Source organism: Salvelinus fontinalis, chromosome 15, assembly GCF_029448725.1.
Source record: "Salvelinus fontinalis isolate EN_2023a chromosome 15, ASM2944872v1, whole genome shotgun sequence".
NCBI lineage: Eukaryota > Metazoa > Chordata > Actinopteri > Salmoniformes > Salmonidae > Salvelinus > Salvelinus fontinalis.
The window spans coordinates 3,241,470-3,269,043 of NC_074679.1; the positions used below are offsets into that span (position 1 = coordinate 3,241,470).

General features: G+C 45.4%; 1 protein-coding gene across 5 annotated transcripts in view; it reads left to right on the forward strand.

The window, feature by feature from the left end:
- smoc1 (SPARC related modular calcium binding 1) overlaps nt 1-27,574 on the forward strand; it is a 272,407-nt gene that overhangs the window by 222,278 nt on the left and 22,555 nt on the right. For 4 of the 5 annotated variants that reach the window (XM_055862442.1, XM_055862444.1, XM_055862445.1 and 1 more), the window contains 3 exons: nt 7,835-7,940; nt 8,541-8,785; nt 9,311-9,344. In XM_055862442.1, the coding sequence (XP_055718417.1) occupies nt 7,835-7,940; nt 8,541-8,785; nt 9,311-9,344 (385 nt within the window). Of the gene's footprint in view, nt 1-7,834; nt 7,941-8,540; nt 8,786-9,310; nt 9,365-27,574 lie in introns of all 5 variants that reach the window. The other variant, XM_055862443.1, reaches the window with a different exon arrangement.

Below are 27,574 nucleotides of genomic sequence, written 5' to 3' on the forward strand. Positions count from 1 at the left end.
TAACTGATAGCAGGAACAGGTCATGGACCAGGCTAACTGATAGCAGGAACAGGTCATGGACCAGGCTAACTGATAGCAGGAACAGTTCTGGGACCAGGCTAACTGACAGCAGGAACAGGTCATGGACCAGGCTAACTGATAGCAGGAACAGGTCATGGACCAGGCTAACTGATAGCAGGAACAGGTCATGGACCAGGCTAACTGACAGCAGGAACAGGTCATTGACCAGGCTAACTGATAGCAGGAACAGGTCATGGACCAGGCTAACTGATAGCAGGAACAGGTCATGGATCAGGCTAACTGATTGCAGGAACAGGCCATGGACCAGGCTAACTGATACCAGGAACAGGTCATGGACCAGGCTAACTGATAGCAGGAACAGTTCATTGACAAGGCTAACTGATAGCAGGAACAGGTCATGGACCAGGCTAACTGACAGCAGGAACAGGTCATTGACCAGGCTAACTGATAGCAGGATCAGGTCATGGACCAGGCTAACTGACAGCAGGAACAGGTCATTGACAAGGCTAACTGATAGCAGGAACAGGTCATTGACCAGGCTAACTGATAGCAGGAACAGGTCATGGACCAGGCTAACTGATAGCAGGAACAGGTCATGGACCAGGCTAACTGACAGCAGGAACAGGTCATGGACCAGGCTAACTGATAGCAGGAACAGGTCATGGACCAGGCTAACTGATAGCAGGAACAGGTCATGGACCAGGCTAACTGACAGCAGGAACAGGTCATGGACAAGGCTAACTGATATTAGGAACAGTTCTGGGACCAGACTAACTGATAGCAGGAACAACTCATGGACCAGGCTAACTGATACCAGGAACAGGTCATGGACCAGGCTAACTGATAGCAGGAACAGGTCATGGATCAGGCTAACTGATAGCAGGAACAGGTCATGGACAAGGCTAACTGATAGCAGGAACAGGTCATGGACCAGGCTAACTGATAGCAGGAACAGGTCATGGACAAGGCTAACTGATAGCAGGAACAGTTCTGGGACCAGGCTAACTGGCAGCAGGAACAGGTCATGGACCAGGCTAACTGATAGCAGGAACAGGTCATGGACCAGGCAAATGATAGCAGGAACAGGTCATGGACCAGGCTAACTGATAGCAGGAACAGGTCATGGGCCAGGCTAACTGATAGCAGGAACAGGTCATTGACAAGGCTAACTGATAGCAGGAACAGGTCATTGACCAGGCTAACTGATAGCAGGAACAGGTCATGGACAAGGCTAACTGACAGCAGGAACAGGTCATGGACCAGGCTAACTGATAGAAGGAACAGGTCATGGACTAGGCTAACTGATAGAAGGAACAGGTCATGGACCAGGCTAACTGATAGCAGGAACAGGTCATGGACCAGGCTAACTGATAGCAGGAACAGGTCATGGACCAGGCTAACTGATAGCAGGAACAGGTCATGGACCAGGCTAACTGATAGCAGGAACAGGTCATTGACAAGGCTAACTGATAGCAGGAACAGGTCATGGACCAGGCTAACTGATAGCAGGAACAGGTCATGGACCAGGCTAACTGATAGCAGGAACAGGTCATGGACCAGGCTAACTGATAGCAGGAACAGGTCATGGACCAGGCTAACTGATAGCAGGAACAGTTCTGGGACCAGGCTAACTGACAGCAGGAACAGGTCATGGACCAGGCTAACTGATAGCAGGAACAGGTCATGGACCAGGCTAACTGATAGCAGGAACAGGTCATGGACCAGGCTAACTGACAGCAGGAACAGGTCATTGACCAGGCTAACTGATAGCAGGAACAGGTCATGGACCAGGCTAACTGATAGCAGGAACAGGTCATGGATCAGGCTAACTGATTGCAGGAACAGGCCATGGACCAGGCTAACTGATACCAGGAACAGGTCATGGACCAGGCTAACTGATAGCAGGAACAGTTCATTGACAAGGCTAACTGATAGCAGGAACAGGTCATGGACCAGGCTAACTGACAGCAGGAACAGGTCATTGACCAGGCTAACTGATAGCAGGATCAGGTCATGGACCAGGCTAACTGACAGCAGGAACAGGTCATTGACAAGGCTAACTGATAGCAGGAACAGGTCATTGACCAGGCTAACTGATAGCAGGAACAGGTCATGGACCAGGCTAACTGATAGCAGGAACAGGTCATGGACCAGGCTAACTGACAGCAGGAACAGGTCATGGACCAGGCTAACTGATAGCAGGAACAGGTCATGGACCAGGCTAACTGACAGCAGGAACAGGTCATGGACCAGGCTAACTGATAGCAGGAACAGGTCATGGATCAGGCTAACTGATAGCAGGAACAGGTCATGGACCAGGCTAACTGATAGCAGGAACAGGTCATGGACAAGGCTAACTGATAGCAGGAACAGGTCATGGACCAGGCTAACTGACAGCAGGAACAGGTCATGGACCAGGCTAACTGATAGCAGGAACAGGTCATTGACCAGGCTAACTGATAGCAGGAACAGGTCATTGACAAGGCTAACTGACAGCAGGAACAGGTCATGGACCAGGCTAACTGATAGCAGGAACAGGTCATGGACCAGGCTAACTGACAGCAGGAACAGGTCATGGACCAGGCTAACTGATAGCAGGAACAGTTCTGGGACCAGGTTAATGCTCTACTGGTTTCTCACTTGTTTTGCTTCCGTCTCTCTCTCTGTTTCACCACGTCCTTTAAAGTTACATTTCATTCCCGGCATCGCTTTACAGAGTGGAACAAGGCTTCTGACTGTGCCGCAGATGTATGGCTTGTTTTATGGAAGTTGTAAGTGTTGGTGAGCGGGAAGAGGGAGTGGCGGGGGTGTAGGCTGCCGGGGGGGAGCAAGAGGTGTTGGGAACCATGGGTGGCAGGCTGAGTGGCTGATTGGAGTTATATTAAAGTACTGTACTGGGACTGGGGACGTTCACGACAAGCCACCACAACAAACAACACCACTGAGTCACATCAATGCCAATGTGTGTTTATAAAACACTGAACTGGACAGTTACATCAATGCCAATGTGTGTTTATAAAACACTGAACTGGACAGTCACATCAATGACAATGTGCGTTATATAAAACACTGCGTTATAAAACACATCAATGAGCCTTTCTGATGCAATGTCCCTGACGTTCACGGAGACGGTTTTGGTGGAAAATGCTACAGATCTTGGCTGAAGTATTTGGAGCACGTCCTTGGATTGAATCCTTTCCTGTTGTCTGCTGTACAGTGTGCTGCTCTGTAAACACCTAGGATTGAATCCTTTCCTGTTGTCTTCTGTACAGTGTGCTGCTCTGTAAACACCTAGGATTGAATCCTTTCCTGTTGTCTGCTGTACAGTGTGCTGCTCTGTAAACACCTTGGATTGAATCCTTTCCTGTTGTCTTCTGTACAGTGTGCTGCTCTGTAAACACCTAGGATTGAATCCTTTCCTGTTGTCTGCTGTACAGTGTGCTGCTCTGTAAACACCTTGGATTGAATCCTTTCCTGTTGTCTGCTGTACAGTGTCCTGCGCTGTAAACACCTAGGATTGAATCCTTTCCGGTCTAACTCTATTAGTCACATGACGTTAACGGTCTGTAGGTCTGACGTCACCCAAACCCAGACTACCACACACTCTGACCAGAAACAGACATACTAGGACTAAAAGGGGTTTAGATCTTCAGAGTTCCTTCATAAAACTGCACCCTTTATCCTATAGGCCCTGGTCAACAATAGTACACTGCACCCTTTATCCTATAGGCCCTGGTCAACAATAGTAAACTGCACCCTTTATCCTATAGGCCCTGGTTAACAATAGTAAACTGCACCCTTTATCCTATAGGCCCTGGTCAACAATAGTAAACTGCACCCTTTATCCTATAGGCCCTGGTCAACAATAGTAAACTGCACCCTTTATCCTATAGGCCCTGGTCAACAATATTAAACTGCACCCTTTATCCTATAGGCCCTGGTTAACAATAGTAAACTGCACCCTTTATCCTATAGGCCCTGGTTAACAATAGTAAACTGCACCCTTTATCCTATAGGCCCTGGTCAACAATATTAAACTGCACCCTTTATCCTATAGGCCCTGGTCAACAATATTAAACTGCACCCTTTATCCTATAGGCCCTGGTCAACAATATTAAACTGCACCCTTTATCCTATAGGCCCTGGTTAACAATATTAAACTGCACCCTTTATCCTATAGGCCCTGGTCAACAATATTAAACTGCACCCTTTATCCAATGGGCCCTGGTCAACAATAGTAAACTGCATAGGGAATCGGGTTCTATTTTGGACGCAGACACACCGGGTGCTGTTCAACATACGGGGTCGTACTTCGTAACGCCCCAATTTAACAGTCGGGTTCATAAGCAGTGAGGCGGTGCGTCCCAGAGCCTGACTGGTCCGACGCGGTAATTAGATTCACCTGGCGGGTTAAGGTTAGAGGAGACCACCTCCCACCGAACAACGACACAACACTCTCAGAAAGAGAGAGAGAGGAGGAGGAGGGGGAGGGGGGGGGGGGGGGGGGGGAAGAGGGATGATTATATGCCCTAGCTGGTGTTTGAAGTTTCTCTTTAAGAGAGTAAAACATTGGCCTAGTCCAGTGTGCTATTAAAACCATGCATCTGGGCAATTACAGAGAGCCACCCGAGGTGTTCAGCACGCTGTCATAAAAGTTAACAGGTCTGCACTACCCAACTACACACTGCTGCCTGCCTCTCATCTATGGCTTCGTCTCAAACTGGTGCCCTATTCCTTATGTAGTGCACTGCTGTGGGCTCCAGTCAAAACAAAAGTAGTGGATAATAGGGTGCCATGTGTTACACAAGTCTAAATCACCTGTAGAGTCTTTATTATAGGGTGCCATTTAGAACACACCTCTAAATCACCTGTAGAGTCTTTATTATAGGGTGCCATTTAGAACACACCTCTAAATCACCTGTAGAGTCTTTATTATAGGGTGCCATTTAGAACACACCTCTAAATCACCTGTAGAGTCTTTATTATAGGGTGCCATTTAGAACACACCTCTAAATCACCTGTAGAGTCTTTATTATAGGGTGCCATTTAGAACACACCTCTAAATCACCTGTAGAGTCTTTATTATAGGGTGCCATTTAGAACACAAGTCTAAATCACCTGTAGAGTCTTTATTATAGGGTGCCATTTAGAACACACCTCTAAATCACCTGTAGAGTCTTTATTATAGGGTGCCATTTAGAACACACATTTATTATCTCCAGTGGCCTATTCGTTTTGCAGCACTTAGTAAAAACACATGACCAATATACACCCCAACAATATATACAGCAATAGGCAATTAGAGATGACTGAGACAGCTGATAGCAGCCAGCATGAAGGACAATATAGACCTGTTAGTTTTACACTTGGGGAGTCTGTGTCTGTGCTCTGAGGGAAGCGTCTTAAATAAGGTATGCTGGGAGTCCCTCAGATTGCTCCTTACATATGGCTCATGTCTGATACAGGTGGAAAGGTCAGTTCAGTTCAAACCAATGATCCTGCTAATTAGTTTGGTAACGATGTTACAGAGCCTGTTCTTACTCGTTAGGTTTAGGTGACCGAAAACATCAGAGGTTATTGACACCAACATTTCTTTAGTCTCACCCTCTCTCACGTTGCAAAAACCCCATATAACACACACACACACACACACGCACGCACGCACGCACGCACGCACGCACGCACGCACGCACGCACGCACGCACACACACACACACACACACACACACACACACACAAGAATCATACTTTCCTTAACCCCTAACCTTTACACTAACACTAACCTTAATCCTAACCCTAAACTTTAATCCTAACCCTAAACCTAATTCTAACCCTAAAACTAATTCTAACCTTGACCCCAAACCCCCTAGAAATAGTATTTGACCTTGTGGGGACTTCTGGGCCCCACAAGAATAGTTAGAAACACGCTCGCACACAGTTAAAAATAGTGTTTTCTCCTCTCTCCATCTCCATGCATCACCAGGTATAGCTGTAGTTCTACTGTTTACCAGAGATACTTAACACTGTGCTCAGCCATCAGCTGTAGTTCTACTGTTTACCAGAGATACTTAACACTGTGCTCAGCTATCAGCTGTAGTTCTACTGTTTACCAGAGATACTTAACACTGTGCTCAGCTATCAGCTGTAGTTCTACTGTTTACCAGAGATACTTAACACTGTGCTCAGCCATCAGCTGTAGTTCTACTGTTTACCAGAGATACTTAACACTGTGCTCAGCCATCAGCTGTAGTTCTACTGTTTACCAGAGATACTTAACACTGTGCTCAGCTATCAGCTGTAGTTCTACTGTTTACCAGAGATACTTAACACTGTGCTCAGCCATCAGCTGTAGTTCTACTGTTTACCAGAGATACTTAACACTGTGCTCAGCCATCAGCTGTAGTTCTACTGTTTACCAGAGATACTTAACACTGTGCTCAGCCATCAGCTGTAGTTCTGCTGTTTACCAGAGATACTTAACACTGTGCTCAGCCATCAGCTGTAGTTCTACTGTTTACCAGAGATACTTAACACTGTGCTCAGCTATCAGCTGTAGTTCTACTGTTTACCAGAGATACTTAACACTGTGCTCAGCCATCAGCTGTAGTTCTACTGTTTACCAGAGATACTTAACACTGTGCTCAGCCATCAGCTGTAGTTCTACTGTTTACCAGAGATACTTAACACTGTGCTCAGCCATCAGCTGTAGTTCTGCTGTTTACCAGAGATACTTAACACTGTGCTCAGCCATCAGCTGTCGTTCTACTGTTTACCAGAGATACTTAACACTGTGCTCAGCCATCAGCTGTAGTTCTACTGCTTACCAGAGATACTTAACACTGTGCTCAGCCATCAGCTGTAGTTCTGTTGTTTACCAGAGATACTTAACACTGTGCTCAGCCATCAGCTGTAGTTCTGTTGTTTACCAGAGATACTTAACACTAGCCATCAAGCTTGGACCTTTTAATGGAGTCTGAATCCTTTCTGCCAAAGCCATTCTATTTCAGCACAGCTTATTTGTCTTCTGACAGTGGTAATGATTGTTGAGGAGTGACTGTGCTGTCTCTGTGTTGCTGTGAGACATGGTAATGATTGCTGAGGAGTGACTGTGCTGTCTCTGTGTTGCTGTGAGACAGTGGTAATGATTGCTGAGGAGTGACTGTGCTGTCTCTGTGTTGCTGTGAGACAGTGGTAATGATTGCTGAGGAGTGACTGTGCTGTCTCTGTGTTGCTGTGAGACAGTGGTAATGATTGCTGAGGAGTGACTGTGCTGTCTCTGTGTTGCTGTGAGACAGTGGTAATGATTGCTGAGGAGTGACTGTGCTGTCTCTGTGTTGCTGTGAGACAGTGGTAATGATTGCTGAGGAGTGACTGTGCTGTCTCTGTGTTGCTGTGAGACAGTGGTAATGATTGCTGAGGAGTGACTGTGCTGTCTCTGTGTGGCTGTGAGACAGTGGTAATGATTGCTGAGGAGTGACTGTGCTGTCTCTGTGTTGCTGTGAGACAGTGGTAATGATTGCTGAGGAGTGACTGTGCTGTCTCTGTGTTGCTGTGAGACAGTGGTAATGATTGCTGAGGAGTGACTGTGCTGTCTCTGTGTGGCTGTGAGACAGTGGTAATGATTGCTGAGGAGTGACTGTGCTGTCTCTGTGTTGCTGTGAGACAGTGGTAATGATTGCTGAGGAGTGACTGTGCTGTCTCTGTGTTGCTGTGAGACAGTGGTAATGATTGCTGAGGAGTGACTGTGCTGTCTCTGTGTTGCTGTGAGACATGGTAATGATTGCTGAATACTCTCTCTGTTTTTCTGTGACAGGCTGTCCGGAGGGTAAAAAAGTGGAATTCATTACCAGCCTTTTAGACGCCCTCACCACAGACATGGTCCAGGCCATAAACTCACCAACCCCCTCTGGTGGCGGGAGGTAAGTCGTACCGATATGTATACCCTTCAAGCTTAAACAGTCAACTATGATGTTGAAATCTCTATCATTAGGTTTGGATGGGGAATTAGATCTGGAGCCCTGTTTGTGTACCTGAGCAGGTTCTGAGTGTCTGTACCTGAGCAGGTTCTGAGTGTCTGTACCTGAGCAGGTTCTGAGTGTCTGTACCTGAGCAGGTTCTGAGTGTCTGTACCTGAGCAGGTTCTGAGTGTCTGTACCTGAGCAGGTTCTGAGTGTCTGTACCTGAGCAGGTTCTGAGTGTCTGTACCTTAACAGGTTCTGAGTGTCTGTACCTGAGCAGGTTCTGAGTGTCTGTACCTTAGCAGGTTCTGAGTGTCTGTACCTGAGTAGGTTCTGAGTGTCTGTACCTGAGAAGGTTCTGAGTGTGTACCTGAGGGTTCAGGTTCTGATTGTGTTCCTCTGTGTACCTCCTGAGTAGGTTCTGATTGTGTACCTGTGTGTACCTCCTGAGCAGATGCTGAGTGTCTGTACCTGTGTATGAGTACTGGGTGTACCTGTACAGGTTTGAGTCGAACCCCCTCAGTATGTGGACCTGTGTCTGAACCCTGTGGACCTGTGTAGGTTGACGGAGCCGGACCCCAGCCACACTCTAGAAGAGAGGGTGGTCCACTGGTACTTTACCCAGCTGGACAACAACAGCAGCCATGACATCAACAAGAAGGAGCTGAAGCCTTTCAAGAGATACGTCAAGAAGAAAGCCAAGCCCAAGAAATGTGCCAGGAAGTTCACTGACTACTGTGACCTGAACAAGGACAAAGCCATCTCACTTCTGGAGCTGAAGGGCTGTCTTGGGGTCAGCAAGGAGGGTGAGTCAGGAAGAGAAAGTATTTTTTTGCTACAGAGCGTTCTTCTCTGGCATGTTGGACAGTTGTTCAATAGTTCATCGTCATTATGGAGTTGTCTTTCATTTCTATCCTCCGAAGAACTCAGCAGGAACTACATTTCTCTGAACTATGTTACTAACTGTCCAGAAATGTTGCAGTGCACCAGTAATTGCAGGTTAGCTAGCGAGAAGCTAGGCGAGGACAGACTCGACACTTCCAGTCCGGACCCTGTCCCATCTGGGCCGTACAGCTCAATGGACAATCAGACAGGATGTGTGGATCAGCGTCTCAGATCATTAGGATCTGTTATGTTAAAAGCAGTGAAAATGACCTGGTTATAATGCATTATAAGACTTGTATAGAGCACGTATTACCCCTTTGTAATCTCTTATTACCATGTCATAATGATGCTGACTGAATAACAGCCATTTTGTGACATAGACATCCCAGTCTGACCTGTAATGCGTGTTTCCTCCTCCCCTCTCCTCTCCTCTCCTTTTTCTACAGGTAGTTCTGTGAGCAGCATCAACCAAGGGACAAGGCAAGGGATTAATTTGTTCAGTAAGACCCACTAATATGCTTTCACTAACCTTAGCACCACCATAAACCGCTGTAGACCGCTTCAATATAATCCATTAACATCCTTGTATGTAAACCAAATGTATACCCTGTTGCAGTACGTAACGCCAAATGACGATCCTGCGTCGTTTGCATCGAGTTATGTGTGGCTGCACATTTTTTTTGGTACGCAGCGATGCAGGATGGGCATTTTGCCTTAGCGAATTGTAGTTCTTGGGTTGGGTATAACTTAAGCTTTAGAATGGCTTCTGACTGGATTGTGTTATTGGTCTGTAAGCTTCTGATTCAGATGCACACAGCTTTATAAAGCTCTAGCTTCACTTGGAGGTCTTTGCTTTACAGTGACTGCTAAGGTTAGGTACTGTTGTTTTCAAAAGGACTTGTAAAATCAGGGATTTTTGAAAGCCCGGGAAAGTCCAGCAGGGAAACTTTTTGGGTTTGTTGTTGTTGTTGGATTATTTGAGCTTTAAAAAATTTATTTGTGGGAATTTTACAAGGGGAAAAATGTTTGGCTGTATGCCCAGAAATACCCTTTGTGCAGAACAAACTCCAAAAAAAAAAAAGTGTTTCAAAAAGAAAGAAACTGACAATAATGGACATTAACTTGGAAAATGATTTTATGTAAAAGGTTATATCTTCCAATAGCCCTTTAGAGAATATTTCTCTCAAAACTTTCATTCCTAAAAGATATTTCTGGACATTTGGTGAACATTTGGTCTAAAATCCTAAATGGATCAGGAATGAGCAGGGTCACCTATACCATAAGGACCCCTTTATTCATGTCCTCATTACATCTAGTTCAACAAGACCACTCATGGTCTGGAATGTTCTCTACTGTTGATAGATGTAAACAAACAATATTGGAATCACCATGGTTACAACCATAAACTGTCAACTCCATCTCCCTGATAGATTAAGATATTAATTTTGGTTCAAATATGTTAATTTTAATCAGGTTTTAGAGTTATACATCAACCGAGGAGAAACTAAATGTCTACTGTGTATACCACTTGAATGAAGAAGAAAAATTCAATTTTTGTCAACTCCGTAGAACGTAAACTCCGTCAGAGTGCTGAAAGATCGGGTTGGTTTTATTGGGTATTTTCAAATGAATCATTTTCCATATTTTACAAATGTTTGTATTGAACTTAAATTTTTTAGCGGCAAAAATATGTCTGTTTTTATTATTTGTTGTCAACTTCATCACTGATGGCTAACCCCCTTAAGATCATTATTTTGGGGGGATCAATATTAAAAAATATATGTATTCACTGTCCTGCAACATGTGCTTAAGCTGTTGAAATATTTGCTGTGGTAGATCTAAGGCAGGGATGGGCAATTTTGATGGGGGGTGGGGGCCACTAGAAATCTGAGCTCATCATGAGGGGCAACAGTTACCATGGGGTGGAAAGAAGATTTTGAAATATAGAACTAATTTCATAATATTCTACATATTTTGCCATACGGGGAGAGAGAAATTGTTTTTTGTATTTAATTTATTTTATTTTATATGATATCTGAGTAAGACTGACTAACAAAATCAATGCCCCCCCCCCCCCCCAGCTGGTAATTTGACCCTGATTACTAAGTTTAGATAGCTGGCCGCTAGACTAACTTACCGATCTAAAACATTTTAGCTGACGTGGGCTAATTTGACAAGAGAAACCGCTGATGCACAACGACACTTCAAAATGGCAGCTTGTGTATTCTACTATTCTAACTAAGTTGAAACCCTGACTGAGTTTCATGTTTGCTTTGTAAATGTTGTTTTTCGGTTCTGAGTTGAGAAGAAAATGCAAAAAATTCAAACGATATTAGCCCTGAACTATTAAACAAAGTCCAAAACATTTAGAACTCCTTCCTAATATGGAGTTGCACCCCCCCCCCCCCCCCCCCCCACAATAGTATTTATTTGTACAATATTACATTGTTTTCTTCCCTCATCAATATAAACATCACCCCATAATGACAAAGGAAAACTGTTTTTTAGAAATTTTGGCACATTTTTTTTTTTTTAAAGATAAAAACAGAAATATCACATTTACGTAAGTATTCAGACCCTTTACTCAGTACTTTGTTGAAGCATTATTGGCAGCGATTACGGACTCGAGTCTTCTTGGGTATGACGCTACAAGCTAAGCACACTTGTATTTGGGGAGTTTCTCCCATTCTTCTCTGCAGATCCTCTCAAGCTCTGTCAGGTTGGATGGGGAGTGACGCTGCACAGCTATTTTCAGGTCTCTCCAGAGATGTTCGATCAGGTTCAAGTCCGGGCTCTGGCTGGGCCACTCAAGTACATTCAGAGACTTGTGCCGAAGCCCCTCCTGCGTTGTCTTGGCTGTGTGCTTAGGGTCATTCACTTATTGGAAGGTGAACCTTCACCCCAGTCTGAGGTCCTGAGCGCTCTGGAGCAGGTTTTCATCAAGGATCTCTCTGTACTTTTCTCTGTTCATCTTTCCCTCGATCCTGGCTAGTCTCCCAGTCCCTGCTAATAAAAATCATCCCCCCAGCATGATGCTGCCACCACCACGCTTCACTGTAGGGATGGCGCCAGGTTTCCTCTAGATGTGACGCTTGGCATTCAGGCCAAAGTGTTCAATCTTGGATTCATCAGACTAGAGAATCTTGTTTCTCATGGTCTGAGAGTCTTTAGGTGCCTTTTGGCAAACTCCAAGCGGGCTGTCATGTGCCTTTTACTGAGGAGTGGCTTCCGTCTGGCCACTCTACCATAAAGGCCTGATTGGTGGGGTGCTGCAGAGACGGTTGTCCTTCTGGAAGTTTCTCCCATCTCCACAGAGGTACACTGGAGCTCTGTCAGAGTGACCACTGGGTTCTTGGTCACCTCCCTGACAAAGGGAGGTGACCCAATTGCTCAGTATGGCTCTAGGAAGAGTTTTGGTGGTTCCAAACGGTCAACTGTGGAACCTTATATAGACAGGTGTGCACCTTTCCAAATCATGTCCAATCAATTGAATTTACCACAGGTGGACTCCAATGAAGTTGTAGAAACATCTCAAGGATGATCAATGGAAACAGGATGCACCTGAGCTCAATTTCAAGTATCATAGCAAAGGGTCTGAATACTTATGTAAATAAGGTATTTCTGTTTTTATATTTTATAAATTTGCAAACATTTCTAAAAACCAGTTTTCGCTTTGTCATTATGAGGTATTGTGTGTATGGGCTTCGATTAGCATGTGATGTCCACACACTACAGTGGGTATTGTAGGCAGGTAAACATGCCAAAATGATTAGGTATCAAGATACAAGCTTATCGTCAAGCAACAATATGAGATGTGAATGGGTATCATTCATTCCGAAGTCAGAATATATTTTATCTCGCTTCAGCTCAAATTTTTTACATTTATTTATTTAACCTAGGCAAGTCCGTTGAGAACAAATTCTTATTTTTCAATGACGGTCTACCGGGGGATCAGTGGATTAACTGCCTTGTTCCGGGTAAGAATGACAGATGTTTACGTTGTCAGCTCGGGGGATTCGATCCAGTAACTTTTCGTTCTAACCACTAGGCTATCTGCTGCCCCAAATAATGGATGCCAATGTTTTACAAGAAACGTTTTTTTTGTTGTTGTTGTTGTTGACATGGTTGTGTCATATTTCTTGGCGTACTTTCTGTTGAAATGCTTCCAAATATGTAAATGAGATATGGATCTAAAAAAGTTCCTACTTTGATTTTAGACTATTGAGAAACACCCCTGTCAGAGCATGGTAGTATGCATATTGAGATACACCCCCGTCAGAGCATGGTAGTATGCATATTGAGATACACCCCATCAGAACATGGTAGTATGCATATTGAGAAACACCCCATCAGAGCATGGTAGTATGCATATTGAGAAACACCCCCATCAGAGCATGGTAGTATGCATATTGAGATACACCCCTGTCAGAGCATGGTAGTATGCATATTGAGATACACCCCATCAGAGCATGGTAGTATGCATATTGAGAAACACCCCGTCAGAGCATGGTAGTATGCATATTGAGAAACACCCCGTCAGAGCATGGTAGTATGCATATTGAGATACACCCCGTCAGAGCATGGTAGTATGCATATTGAGATACACCCCTGTCAGAGCATGGTAGTATGCATATTGAGAAACACCCCGTCAGAGCATGGTAGTATGCATATTGAGAAACACCCCGTCAGAGCATGGTAGTATGCATATTGAGAAACACCCCTGTCGAGTAAAGTAGAGAGAAAATATGAGTTCAATAAACAGCTGAGGTTTTTTAGAGACTGTTGGAACATTCCAGTTGGCCCAGGGCAGTAAGCAAGGTTTCCTCCACTGAGAAAAACAGAGAAAACACAAATATAAACCACTTCCAATCCCTCATTGTGCCCTGGCACCTACTACTGCAGCCGCTGTGTGTGTGTGTGTGTACACACGTTGCGTGTGTGTATGTGTGTGTGTCTACGTCGTGTGGATGTGGGTGTGTGTGTGTGTGTGCGTGCGTGCGTGCGTGCGTGCGTGCGTGCGTGCGTGCGTGCGTGCGTCTGTCTACGTCGTGTGGATGTGGGTGTGTGTGTGTGTGCGTGCGTGCGTGCGTGCGTGCGTGCGTGCGTGCGTGCGTGCGTGCGTGCGTGCGTCTGTCTACGTAGTGTGGATGTGTGTGTGTGTGTGTGTGTTAGATTGAATCACTGAGCTGACATGTCGTTCTGCCCCTGAACAAGGCAGTTAACCCACTGTTCCTAGGCCGTCATTGTAAATAAGAATTTGTTCTTTACTGACTTGCCTTGTTAAATAAAGGTTAAATAAAATATAGCGTTTGTGTTAAAGCTATAAAAATGGATGAAAATCAATAAATCAGACAACATGGAAAACAAGTGTTTTTTCAAACTCCTTCTATGCCTGTTCAGATTTAGCACAAGCTTTTTCACTTTCCCTTCCCTAACATACAGTTAGGTATGCAAGAGTCAGTCAGCCAACCAGTCATTCAGCCAACCAGTCAGTCAGCCAACCAGTCATTCAGCCAACCAGTCATTCAGCCAACCAGTCATTCAGCCAACCAGTCATTCAGCCAACCAGTCAGTCAGCCAACCAGTCATTCAGCCAACCAGTCATTCAGCCAACCAGTCATTCAGCCAACCAGTCATTCAGCCAACCAGTCAGTCAGCCAACCAGTCATTCAGCCAACCAGTCATTCAGCCAACCAGTCATTCAGCCAACCAGTCATTCAGCCAACCAGTCAGTCAGCCAACCAGTCATTCAGCCAACCAGTCATTCAGCCAACCAGTCATTCAGCCAACCAGTCAGTCAGCCAACCAGTCATTCAGCCAACCAGTCATTCAGCCAACCAGTCATTCAGCCAACCAGTCATTCAGCCAACCAGTCATTCAGCCAACCAGTCATTCAGCCAACCAGTCATTCAGCCAACCACTCATTCAGCCAACCACTCATTCAGCCAACCAGTCATTCAGCCAACCAGTCATTCAGCCAACCAGTCATTCAGCCAACCACTCATTCAGCCAACCACTCATTCAGCCAACCACTCATTCAGCCAACCACTCATTCAGCCAACCACTCATTCAGCCAATCACTCATTCAGACAACCAGTCAGTCAGCCAACCAGTCAGTCACTCATTCTGCCAACCTGTCAGTCAATCAGTCAGCCAACCAGTCAGTCAGCCAACCAGTGAGTCACTCATTCAGCCAACATGTCAGTCAATCAGTCAACCACTCAGTCAGGCAAACAGTCAGTCAGCCAACCAGTCAGTCAGCCAACCAGTCAGTCAGCCAACCAGTCAGTCAGCCAACCAGTCAGTCAGCCAAACAGTCATTCAGTCAGTTGATGAATGGATGAATGTTACTGTATACGTCCTCTATGAACCCAACCAATCAAAGGTTATTGTTACCAGGAAAATGAAGGGAGCCTCTGTTGGAGAGATGCAGCATCTGGTGACAGTATGTGTCCCAGCATTCTCTTCCTCACGCCTCCTCATTACTCCTCGCCCCCCCCTCATTCCTCCTCGCCCCCCCTCATTCCTCCTCGCCCCCCCTCATTCCTCCTCGCCCCCCCTCATTCCTCCTCGCCCCTCCTCATTCCTCCTCACCCCTCCTCTGCTCTCACTCCCATCACTCACTATAATCCTTTAGTGGAATGTTGGAGATACCAGAACATCTCCCCCAGCATGCACGTCGTCCCCTACGTCGTCCCCTACTGGGAGGTCACCAGCTAGTTGTACTACCCTGTCCTGTTACTGGGAGGTCACCAGCTAGCTGTACTACCCTGTCCTGTTACTGGGAGGTCACCAGTTAGTTGTACTACCCTGTCCTGTTACTGGGAGGTCACCAGCTAGTATTACTACCCTGTGCTATTACTGGGAGGTCACCAGCTAGCTGTACTGCCCTGTCCTGTTACTGGGAGGTCACCAGTTAGTTGTACTGCCCTGTCCTGTTACTGGGAGGTCACCAGTTAGTTGTACTGCCCTGTCCTGTTACTGGGAGGTCACCAGTTAGTTGTACTGCCCTGTCCTGTTACTGGGAGGTCACCAGCTAGTTGTACTACCCTGTCCTGTTACTGGGAGGTCACCAGTTAGTTGTACTACCCTGTCCTGTTACTGGGAGGTCACCAGCTAGTTGTACTGCCCTGTCCTGTTACTGGGAGGTCACCAGCTAGTTGTACTGCCCTGTCCTGTTACTGGGAGGTCACCAGTTAGTTGTACTACCCTGTCCTGTTACTGGGAGGTCACCAATTAGTTGTACTGCCCTGTCCTGTTACTGGGAGGTCACCAGTTAGTTGTACTGCCCTGTCCTGTTACTGGGAGGTCACCAGCTAGTATTACTACCCTGTGCTATTACTGGGAGGTCACCAGCTAGCTGTACTGCCCTGTCCTGTTACTGGGAGGTCACCAGCTAGTTGTACTGCCCTGTCCTGTTACTGGGAGGTCACCAGCTAGTTGTACTACCCTGTCCTGTTACTGGGAGGTCACCAGTTAGTTGTACTACCCTGTCCTGTTACTGGGAGGTCACCAGCTAGTTGTACTGCCCTGTCCTGTTACTGGGAGGTCACCAGCTAGTTGTACTGCCCTGTCCTGTTACTGGGAGGTCACCAGTTAGTTGTACTACCCTGTCCTGTTACTGGGAGGTCACCAATTAGTTGTACTGCCCTGTCCTGTTACTGGGAGGTCACCAGTTAGTTGTACTGCCCTGTCCTGTTACTGGGAGGTCACCAATTAGTTGTACTGCCCTGTCCTGTTACTGGGAGGTCACCAGTTAGTTGTACTACCCTGTCCTGTTACTGGGAGGTCACCAATTAGTTGTACTGCCCTGTCCTGTTACTGGGAGGTCACCAGTTAGTTGTACTGCCCTGTCCTGTTACTGGGAGGTCACCAGCTAGTTGTACTACCCTGTCCTGTTACTGGGAGGTCACCAGTTAGTTGTACTACCCTGTCCTGTTACTGGGAGGTCACCAGTTAGTTGTACTGCCCTGTCCTGTTACTGGGAGGTCAAACACATGATACCATCTACAGTAACACAATCCCTGATCATGTGCTACTGAGAGGATACAGAACAGAAAGGATATCTGTATTTCATTCACTCTGTCTGTCTGTCTTTCTTTCTGTCTTAGGCCCCTCTCTCCTCCCTTCCTCTCCCTATCTCTCGCCCTCCCACCCTCCCCATTTCTCTCGCCCTCCCACCCTCCCCATTTCTCTCTCCCTCCCACCCTTCCCATTTCTCTCCCTCCCTCTCTCCCTTTCTCTCCCCCCTCTCTCTCTCTCTCTCTCCTTTCTCCCTTCCTCCCTCTCCCTTTCTCTCTCACTCCCTACCTCTCTCCCTTTCTCTCTCCCGCCATCGCTATTTCTCCCTTTCTGTCTCCCTCCCTCCCCCTCTGTCTGTATTGTTTTGTCTGGAGGGATTCCCTCCATTATTAGTCCCGTCGGGTCACTGCTGTTGATTCTGGACAGCTATGCCAACTCCCCTCTCTCTGTTCAGCCTGTAGACCAGCGGGCCTAGCGGAGTCTAGTGGAGCCCTGAGGATCCAAGCAGAGAGCTGCAGAGAGCTGAGGTAATGTGTTTATCCTGGCCCAGCCCGGCCTGGAGAACAGTGGCTCCTCGCACCGGAGCAGAGCAGAGCAGAGCGGGCATAACGTCAAGCAGAGCGTTAGCGGGCCGAGGTTAGACCTGCCAGGATAAACATTAGGGGTGTTATGAGGAGGGCTGGGGGGGGGGGGGGGGGGGGGGATACTTGTAGTCACTACTCTCTCACCTACATGTTTTGTGGCCTGAAGCTAAATGGCGTTTAAGAGACAGTTTTATTGGATGCCACTCAGGACTCAATCTGGACTGTTGATTTGTCTTTTGAGGGTTTGTTAGAGAGACAGAGAGAGACAGAGGGAGACAGACAGGGGGTGACAGAGAGAGACAGAGAGAGAGAAGGAGAGAGACAGGGGAGAAAGAGAGAGACAGAGAGAGACAGAGAGAGAGAGAGAGAGAAGGAGAGAGACGGGGAGAAAGAGAGGCACAGTGAGAGAGAAGGAGAGAGACAGGGGGTGGAAAGAGAGAGACAGAGAGAGACAGAGAGAGAGGGGGAGAAAGAGAGAGACAGAGAGAGAGAAGGAGAGAGACAGGGGGAGAAAGAGAAAGAGAGACAGAGAGAGACAGAGAGAGACAGAGGGAGAAAGAGAGAGACAGAGAGAGAGAGACCGAGAGAGACAAGAGAGAGACACAGAGAGAGAGACAGCGAGAGAAACAGCGAGAGAGACAGAGGGGAGAGAGAAAGAGAGGGTGTGATAGAGAGAGGCGTGAGATTCAGAGGCTTTATGGCTGTATGTAGATACCATTTCTTTGTAGATATTGATGTGTGCTTGAGCTTATTGTCTTGCTGGAAGATCCACATGTGGACAAATTTCAGCCTCCTGGCAGAGGCAACCAGGTTCTTTGGTTAAAATGTCCTCATACTGGGTAATGTTCATGATGCCATTGACCTTAAAGGGACACTTTGTGATTTGGTGATTTTGGGGTAATTTCCTACTAACTCAGAGTCAGACGAACTCATGGATACCATTTTTTAAGTCTCTTTGAAGGATGTTGATGGTAGCATATCGTTAGCTTAGCGCAATTGCTGAAAGTCAGTGGGTATATACTAGCCAGCTCCTCTCATAAGCAGGGAAGCATACCGAACTTCTCCAAAGATGGGTGGTTAGTCATATATAGTCTTATAAAAGTATACATAGTAATATGTGTTTTATAAATTTGTACATATTACTGATAATCGTAAGAAATTTAATTGTCAAGTTTTCAAGGTATAATGTCACATGCACAAGCACAGTGAAATGATTTTCTTGCAAAGTCAAAACCCACCAATGTAATAAATAATAACAACAACAACAACAAACAGAAGAAAAAGAATAACTAATATGAAATATACAATAAAGTTAGAAAGTAAGCATACTATATACAGGACATATGTAAAAAGTATTTACAGAGATACTGGAGTGATGGAGGTAGATATGTATAGGGGTAAGATGACAGGGATACTGGAGTGATGGAGGTAGATATGTATAGGGGTAAGGTGACTATATACAGGGTCAGTACCATATTAACAATGTACAGGGATACTGGAGTGATGGAGGTAGATATGTACAGGGGTAAGGTGACTATATACAGGGTCAGTACCATATTAACAATGTACAGGGATACTGGAGTGATGGAGGTAGATATGTATAGGGGTAAGGGGACAGGGATACTGGAGTGATGGAGGTAGATATGTATAGGGGTAAGGTGACTATATACAGGGTCAGTACCATATTAACAATGTACAGGGATACTGGAGTGATGGAGGTAGATATGTATAGGGGTAAGGGGACAGGGATACTGGAGTGATGGAGGTAGATATGTATAGGGGTAAGGGGACTATATACAGGGTCAGTTCCATATTAACAATGTACAGGGATACTGGAGTGATGGAGGTAGATATGTATAGTGATGGAGGTAGATATGTATAGTGATGGTGGTAGATATGTATAGTGATGGAGGTAGATATGTATAGTGATGGAGGTAGATGTGTATAGTGATGGAGGTAGATGTGTATAGTGATGGAGGTAGATGTGTATAGTGATGGAGGTAGATATGTATAGTGATGGAGGTAGATATGTATAGTGATGGAGGTAGATGTGTATAGTGATGGAGGTAGATGTGTATAGTGATGGAGGTAAATATGTATAGTGATGAAGGTATATATGTATAGTGATGGAGATAGATATGTATAGTGATGGAGGTAGATATGTATAGTGATGGAGGTAGATGTGTATAGTGATGGAGGTAGATGTGTATAGTGATGGAGGTAGATATGTATAGTGATGGAGGTAGATGTGATAGAGGTAGATATGTAAATAGTGATGGAGGTAGATGTGTATAGTGATGGAGGTAGATATGTATAGTGATGGAGGTAGATGTGATAGAGGTAGATATGTATATAGTGATGGAGGTAGATGTGTATAGTGATGGAGGTAGATGTGTATAGTGATGGAGGTAGATGTGTATAGTGATGGAGGTAGATATGTATAGTGATGGAGGTAGATGTGTATAGTGATGGAGGTAGATATGTATAGTGATGGAGGTAGATATGTATAGTGATGGAGGTAGATGTGTATAGTGATGGAGGTAGATATGTATAGTGATGGAGGTAGATGTGTATAGTGATGGAGGTAGATATGTATAGTGATGGAGGTAGATATGTATAGTGATGGTGGTAGATATGTATAGTGATGGAGGTAGATATGTATAGTGATGGAGGTAGATGTGTATAGTGATGGAGGTAGATGTGTATAGTGATGGAGGTAGATGTGTATAGTGATGGAGGTAGATATGTATAGTGATGGAGGTAGATATGTATAGTGATGGAGGTAGATGTGTATAGTGATGGAGGTAGATGTGTATAGTGATGGAGGTAAATATGTATAGTGATGAAGGTATATATGTATAGTGATGGAGATAGATATGTATAGTGATGGAGGTAGATATGTATAGTGATGGAGGTAGATGTGTATAGTGATGGAGGTAGATGTGTATAGTGATGGAGGTAGATATGTATAGTGATGGAGGTAGATGTGATAGAGGTAGATATGTATATAGTGATGGAGGTAGATGTGTATAGTGATGGAGGTAGATATGTATAGTGATGGAGGTAGATGTGATAGAGGTAGATATGTATATAGTGATGGAGGTAGATGTGTATAGTGATGGAGGTAGATATGTATAGTGATGGAGGTAGATATGTATAGTGATGGAGGTAGATATGTATAGGGGTCAGGTGACTAGACATCAGGATATAAGATAAACAGAGTAGCAGCAGCTTGTATGTGAGTGGGTGTGGAGAGCCAGTAATAATGTATCTACATGAGATGATGATGGAGTGTTTGTGAGTGTGTAGAGTCCTGTCAGTGTGTAGAGTCCTGTCAGTGTGTAGAGTCCTGTCAGTGTGTAGAGTCCTGTCAGTGTGTAGAGTCCTGTCAGTGTCCTGTCAGAGTCCTGTCAGAGTCCTGTCAGTGTGTAGAGTCCTGTCAGTGTGTAGAGTCCTGTCAGTGTCCTGTCAGAGTCCTGTCAGTGTGTAGAGTCCTGTCAGTGTCCTGTCAGAGTTATGTCAGTGTGTAGAGTCCTGTCAGTGTCCTGTCAGAGTCCTGTCAGAGTGTAGAGTCCTGTCAGTGTCCTGTCAGAGTCCTGTCAGTGTGTAGAGTCCTGTCAGTGTCCTGTCAGAGTCCTGTCAGTGTGTAGAGTCCTGTCAGTGTCCTGTCAGAGTTATGTCAGTGTGTAGAGTCCTGTCAGTGTCCTGTCAGAGTCCTGTCAGAGTGTAGAGTCCTGTCAGTGTCCTGTCAGAGTCCTGTCAGTGTGTAGAGTCCTGTCAGTGTCCTGTCAGAGTTATGTCAGTGTGTAGAGTCCTGTCAGTGTCCTGTCAGAGTCCTGTCAGTGTGTAGAGTCCTGTCAGAGTCCTGTCAGTGTGTAGAGTCCTGTCAGTGTGTAGAGTCCTGTGAGTGTCCTGTCAGAGTCCTGTCAGTATGTAGAGTCCTGTCAGTGTGTAGAGTCCTGTCAGTGTGTAGAGTCCTGTCAGTGTCCTGTCAGAGTCCTGTCAGTGTGTAGAGTCCTGTCAGTGTGTAGAGTCCTGTCAGTGTCCTGTCAGAGTCCTGTCAGAGTGTAGAGTCCTGTCAGTGTCCTGTCAGAGTCCTGTCAGAGTGTAGAGTCCTGTCAGTGTCCTGTCAGAGTCCTGTCAGTGTCCTGTCAGAGTCCTGTCAGTGTGTAGAGTCCTGTCAGTGTCCTGTCAGAGTCCTGTCAGTGTGTAGAGTCCTGTCAGTGTCCTGTCAGAGTACTGGCAGTGTGTAGAGTCCTGTCAGTGTCCTGTCAGAGTCCTGTCAGAGTGTAGAGTCCTGTCAGTGTGTAGAGTCCCATCAGTGTCCTGTCAGAGTCCTGTCAGAGTGTAGAGTCCTGTCAGTGTCCTGTCAGAGTCATCGCAGTATGTAGAGTCCTGTCAGAGTGTAGAGTCCTGTCAGTGTCCTGTCAGAGTCATGTCAGTATGTAGAGTCCTGTCAGAGTGTAGAGTCCTGTCAGTGTCCTGTCAGAGTCATGTCAGTATGTAGAGTCCTGTCAGAGTGTAGAGTCCTGTCAGTGTCCTGTCAGAGTCCTGTCAGAGTGTAGAGTCCTGTCAGTGTCCTGTCAGAGTCCTGTCAGAGTGTAGAGTCCTGTCAGTGTCCTGTCAGAGTCATGTCAGTATGTAGAGTCCTGTCAGAGTGTAGAGTCCTGTCAGTGTCCTGTCAGAGTCATGTCAGTATGTAGAGTCCTGTCAGAGTGTAGTGTCCTGTCAGAGTGTAGAGTCCTGTCAGTATGTAGAGTCCTGTCAGAGTGTAGAGTCCCATCAGTGTCCTGTCAGAGTCATGTCAGAGTGTAGAGTCCTGTCAGTGTTACAGTATGCCACACGATAGTACCATCTGTTTTGGTACTATCTATTATCAGTGATGCATTACATGCTAGTGTAGTGTATGAGATACAGCAGTCAGATCAATGGATCAGTAACATGTTAATACTGAAGGTCAATATTACAGACCGATGGTATAGAAGTCCGTTCAAGTAGGCAACTAGCAGATGCCGAGAAGAAAATAAAAAAGCTATTTTAAAACTGTTCTGTGACTCCTACCGTGTCTACAGGTGAATGACGCTACAACAGCCAAGGTGATTATATCTGGGGTCATTTCTGCTTGCTTTTTGCATTTTCAAGTTTTTTTTAAATTGTATATAAATGCGGTAAATTAGCTTCAACTTTCAGGAATTATTTTCAAACCCGGTTCGTCCTGGTAATAGAGTGTATTCGATTGTGGAGAAAGGAGGACCATGTCAGGATAGCCCTCTGTGGAGCAAGGAGGATCATGTCAGGATAGCCCTCTTGTGGAGCAAGGAGGACCATGTCAGGATAGCCCCCTGTGGAGCAAAGAGGACCATGTCAGGATAGCCCTCTGTGGAGCAAGGAGGACCATGTCAGGATAGCCCTCTGTGGAGCAAGGAGGACCATGTCAGGATAGCCCTCTGTGGAGCAAGGAGGACCATGTCAGGATAGCCCTCTGTGGAGCAAGGAGGACCATGTCAGGATAGCCCTCTGTGGAGCAAGGAGGACCATGTCAGGATAGCCCTCTGTGGAGAAAGGAGGATCATGTCAGGATAGCCCTCTTGTGGAGCAAGGAGGACCATGTCAGGATAGCCCTCTTGTGGAGCAAGGAGGACCATGTCAGGATAGCCCTCTTGTGGAGCAAGGAGGACCATGTCAGGATAGCCCTCTGTGGAGCAAGGAGGACCATGTCAGGATAGCCCTCTGTGGAGCAAGGAGGACCATGTCAGGATAGCCCTCTTGTGGAGCAAGGAGGACCATGTCAGGATAGCCCTCTGTGGAGCAAGGAGGACCATGTCAGGATAGCCCTCTGTGGAGCAAGGAGGATCATGTCAGGATAGCCCTCTTGTGGAGCAAGGAGGACGATGTCAGGATAGCCCTCTGTGGAGCAAGGAGGACCATGTCAGGATAGCCCTCTTGTGGAGCAAGGAGGACCATGTCAGGATAGCCCTCTGTGGAGCAAGGAGGACCATGTCAGGATAGCCCTCTGTGGAGCAAGGAGGACCATGTCAGGATAGCCCTTTGTGGAGTAAGGAGGACCATGTCAGGATAGCCCTCAAGTCTTTGAATCTTGATGTGTGTAACCTCCTCCTTGCTGGGTTTTGGGACTATTGTTGGCAGCCAGACGACGGTCTCCCCCACGGGATTTTGACTCTCAGTATTTCACTGATTTGTCCATGCGTCTCTGCAGGACTCGCACCATCAGCTCGCACCACCATCAGCTCACACCATCGCACCATCAGCTCATTCCTCATATATTGAGGGGTGGCCTGATATATTGGCCTTGCAATCCACTGTTTTGCTTGTTTTGGGTAAACGACACTGTATCTTGGGAGTGCCTGAAATAAGGAACGAGAAGAACGTAAAGAAACCAACGTAAATACAAGGGCTCTTCTTGGTTTCCTGCACTCAGGCTGGATGTAAATGATCAGATAAGTGTAGTGATTAGTTTAGTGGAGATAGTCAGACCCTACACCCTACACAGATATAAAGGGTCCCTCTGAGCGTGAAATGGAGCATCATCCCCCAAAGAACACCCTCCCCACTTTCTCCATGTCAACCAAACTATCCTGGATGTGTCATATATCTGTCCTTTTCTTGGAGAAGATGTGTCTGGACAGGCTAATGACTACATTATCATCCCATGATGAAATCATATTGGCCAAACTATTTAGTCTGGGCCACCTATCTGGACAGGCCAATGACTACATTATCATCCCATAATAAAAACATATTGGCCAAACTATTTAGTCTGGGCCACCTGTCTGGACAGGCCAATGACTACATTACCATCCCATAATAAAACAAGTGCTATCACAACATTGTGTAAATCACAACATTGATGCATATGGTCAGTAGCTACCAGCAACGGTTGAGGCTTGTCCTCTAGGCTTGTCTTCTATTCTGGTTCTGATTCTCTGTGTGGTCTAAAACGGTCAACTGGATACGTTCTTTCATGCCGTTGACTTCGAAGTGGAGATGCTGTTGACAGCATTTCAACATAGAACTGGGAAATACCTCAAGTGTTCCTGGTAAAACTTTGTAAAATAGACGAGAGACAACACAGATGGAACATTGATTTAACATAGGCATGACTAGTGCCAAATAGATAATTAAGGTTTTTGCTTGTGAACACGTACACACATAAGAGGACTATAAAAATAGGATTCTAAGAAAGCAGGACATTTTATATTTGTGATTAACTTGATATACATGTTAATTCAACGGGGAACACACCTGTGTGCTTGAACAGTGTCATCTGAATATGTTAATTTAATGGGGAACACACCTGTGTGCTCGAACAGTACCATCTGAACATGTTAATTTAATGGGGAACACACCTGTGTGCTTGAACAGTGTCATCTGAACATGTTAATTTAATGGGGAACACACCTGTGTGCTTGAACAGTACCATCTGAACATGTTAATTTAATGGGGAACACACCTGTGTGCTTGAACAGTGTCATCTGAACATGTTAATTTAATGGGGAACACACCTGTGTGCTTGAACAGTGTCATCTGAACATGTTAATTTAATGGGGAACACACCTGTGTGCTTGAACAGTGTCATCTGAACATGTTAATTTAATGGGGAACACACCTGTGTGCTTGAACAGTGTCATCTGAACATGTTAATTTAATGGGGAACACACCTGTGTGCTTGAACAGTACCATCTGAACATGCTAATTTAATGGGGAACACACCTGTGTGCTTGAACAGTACCATCTGAACATGCTAATTTAATGGGGAACACACCTGTGTGCTTGAACAGTGTAATCTGAACATGTTAATTTAATGGGGAACACACCTGTGTGCTTGAACAGTACCATCTGAACATGTTAATTTAATGGGGAACACACCTGTGTGCTTGAACAGTGTCATCTGAACATGCTAATTTAATGGGGAACACACCTGTGTGCTTGAACAGTGTCATCTGAACATGTTAATTTAATGGGGAACACACCTGTGTGCTTGAACAGTGTCATCTGAACATGTTAATTTAATGGGGAACACACCTGTGTGCTTGAACAGTGTCATCTGAACATGTTAATTTAATGGGGAACACACCTGTGTGCTTGAACAGTACCATCTGAACATGCTAATTTAATGGGGAACACACCTGTGTGCTTGAACAGTACCATCTGAACATGCTAATTTAATGGGGAACACACCTGTGTGCTTGAACAGTACCATCTGAACATGCTAATTTAATGGGGAACACACCTGTGTGCTTGAACAGTGTCATCTGAACATGTTAATTTAATGGGGAACACACCTGTGTGCTTGAACAGTACCATCTGAACATGCTAATTTAATGGGGAACACACCTGTGTGCTTGAACAGTGTCATCTGAACATGTTAATTTAATGGGGAACACACCTGTGTGCTTGAACAGTGTCATCTGAACATGTTAATTTAATGGGGAACACACCTGTGTGCTTGAACAGTACCATCTGAACATGTTAATTTAATGGGGAACACACCTGTGTGCTTGAACAGTGTCATCTGAACATGTTAATTTAATGGGGAACACACCTGTGTGCTTGAACAGTGTCATCTGAATATGTTAATTTAATGGGGAACACACCTGTGTGCTCGAACAGTACCATCTGAACATGTTAATTTAATGGGGAACACACCTGTGTGCTTGAACAGTGTCATCTGAACATGTTAATTTAATAGGGAACACACCTGTGTGCTTGAACAGTACCATCTGAACATGTTAATTTAATGGGGAACACACCTGTGTGCTTGAACAGTGTCATCTGAACATGTTAATTTAATGGGGAACACACCTGTGTGCTTGAACAGTGTCATCTGAACATGTTAATTTAATGGGGAACACACCTGTGTGCTTGAACAGTGTCATCTGAACATGTTAATTTAATGGGGAACACACCTGTGTGCTTGAACAGTGTCATCTGAACATGTTAATTTAATGGGGAACACACCTGTGTGCTTGAACAGTACCATCTGAACATGCTAATTTAATGGGGAACACACCTGTGTGCTTGAACAGTACCATCTGAACATGCTAATTTAATGGGGAACACACCTGTGTGCTTGAACAGTGTAATCTGAACATGTTAATTTAATGGGGAACACACCTGTGTGCTTGAACAGTACCATCTGAACATGCTAATTTAATGGGGAACACACCTGTGTGCTTGAACAGTGTCATCTGAACATGTTAATTTAATGGGGAACACACCTGTGTGCTTGAACAGTGTCATCTGAACATGTTAATTTAATGGGGAACACACCTGTGTGCTTGAACAGTGTCATCTGAACATGTTAATTTAATGGGGAACACACCTGTGTGCTTGAACAGTACCATCTGAACATGCTAATTTAATGGGGAACACACCTGTGTGCTTGAACAGTACCATCTGAACATGCTAATTTAATGGGGAACACACCTGTGTGCTTGAACAGTACCATCTGAACATGCTAATTTAATGGGGAACACACCTGTGTGCTTGAACAGTGTCATCTGAACATGTTAATTTAATGGGGAACACACCTGTGTGCTTGAACAGTGCCATCTGAACATGTTAATTTAATGGGGAACACACCTGTGTGCTTGAACAGTGTCATCTGAACATGTTAATTTAATGGGGAACACACCTGTGTGCTTGAACAGTACCATCTGAACATGTTAATTTAATGGGGAACACACCTGTGTGCTTGAACAGTGTCATCTGAACATGTTAATTTAATGGGGAACACACCTGTGTGCTTGAACAGTGTCATCTGAACATGTTAATTTAATGGGGAACACACCTGTGTGCTTGAACAGTGTCATCTGAACATGTTAATTTAATGGGGAACACACCTGTGTGCTTGAACAGTGTCATCTGAACATGTTAATTTAATGGGGAACACACCTGTGTGCTTGAACAGTACCATCTGAACATGCTAATTTAATGGGGAACACACCTGTGTGCTTGAACAGTACCATCTGAACATGCTAATTTAATGGGGAACACACCTGTGTGCTTGAACAGTGTAATCTGAACATGTTAATTTAATGGGGAACACACCTGTGTGCTTGAACAGTACCATCTGAACATGCT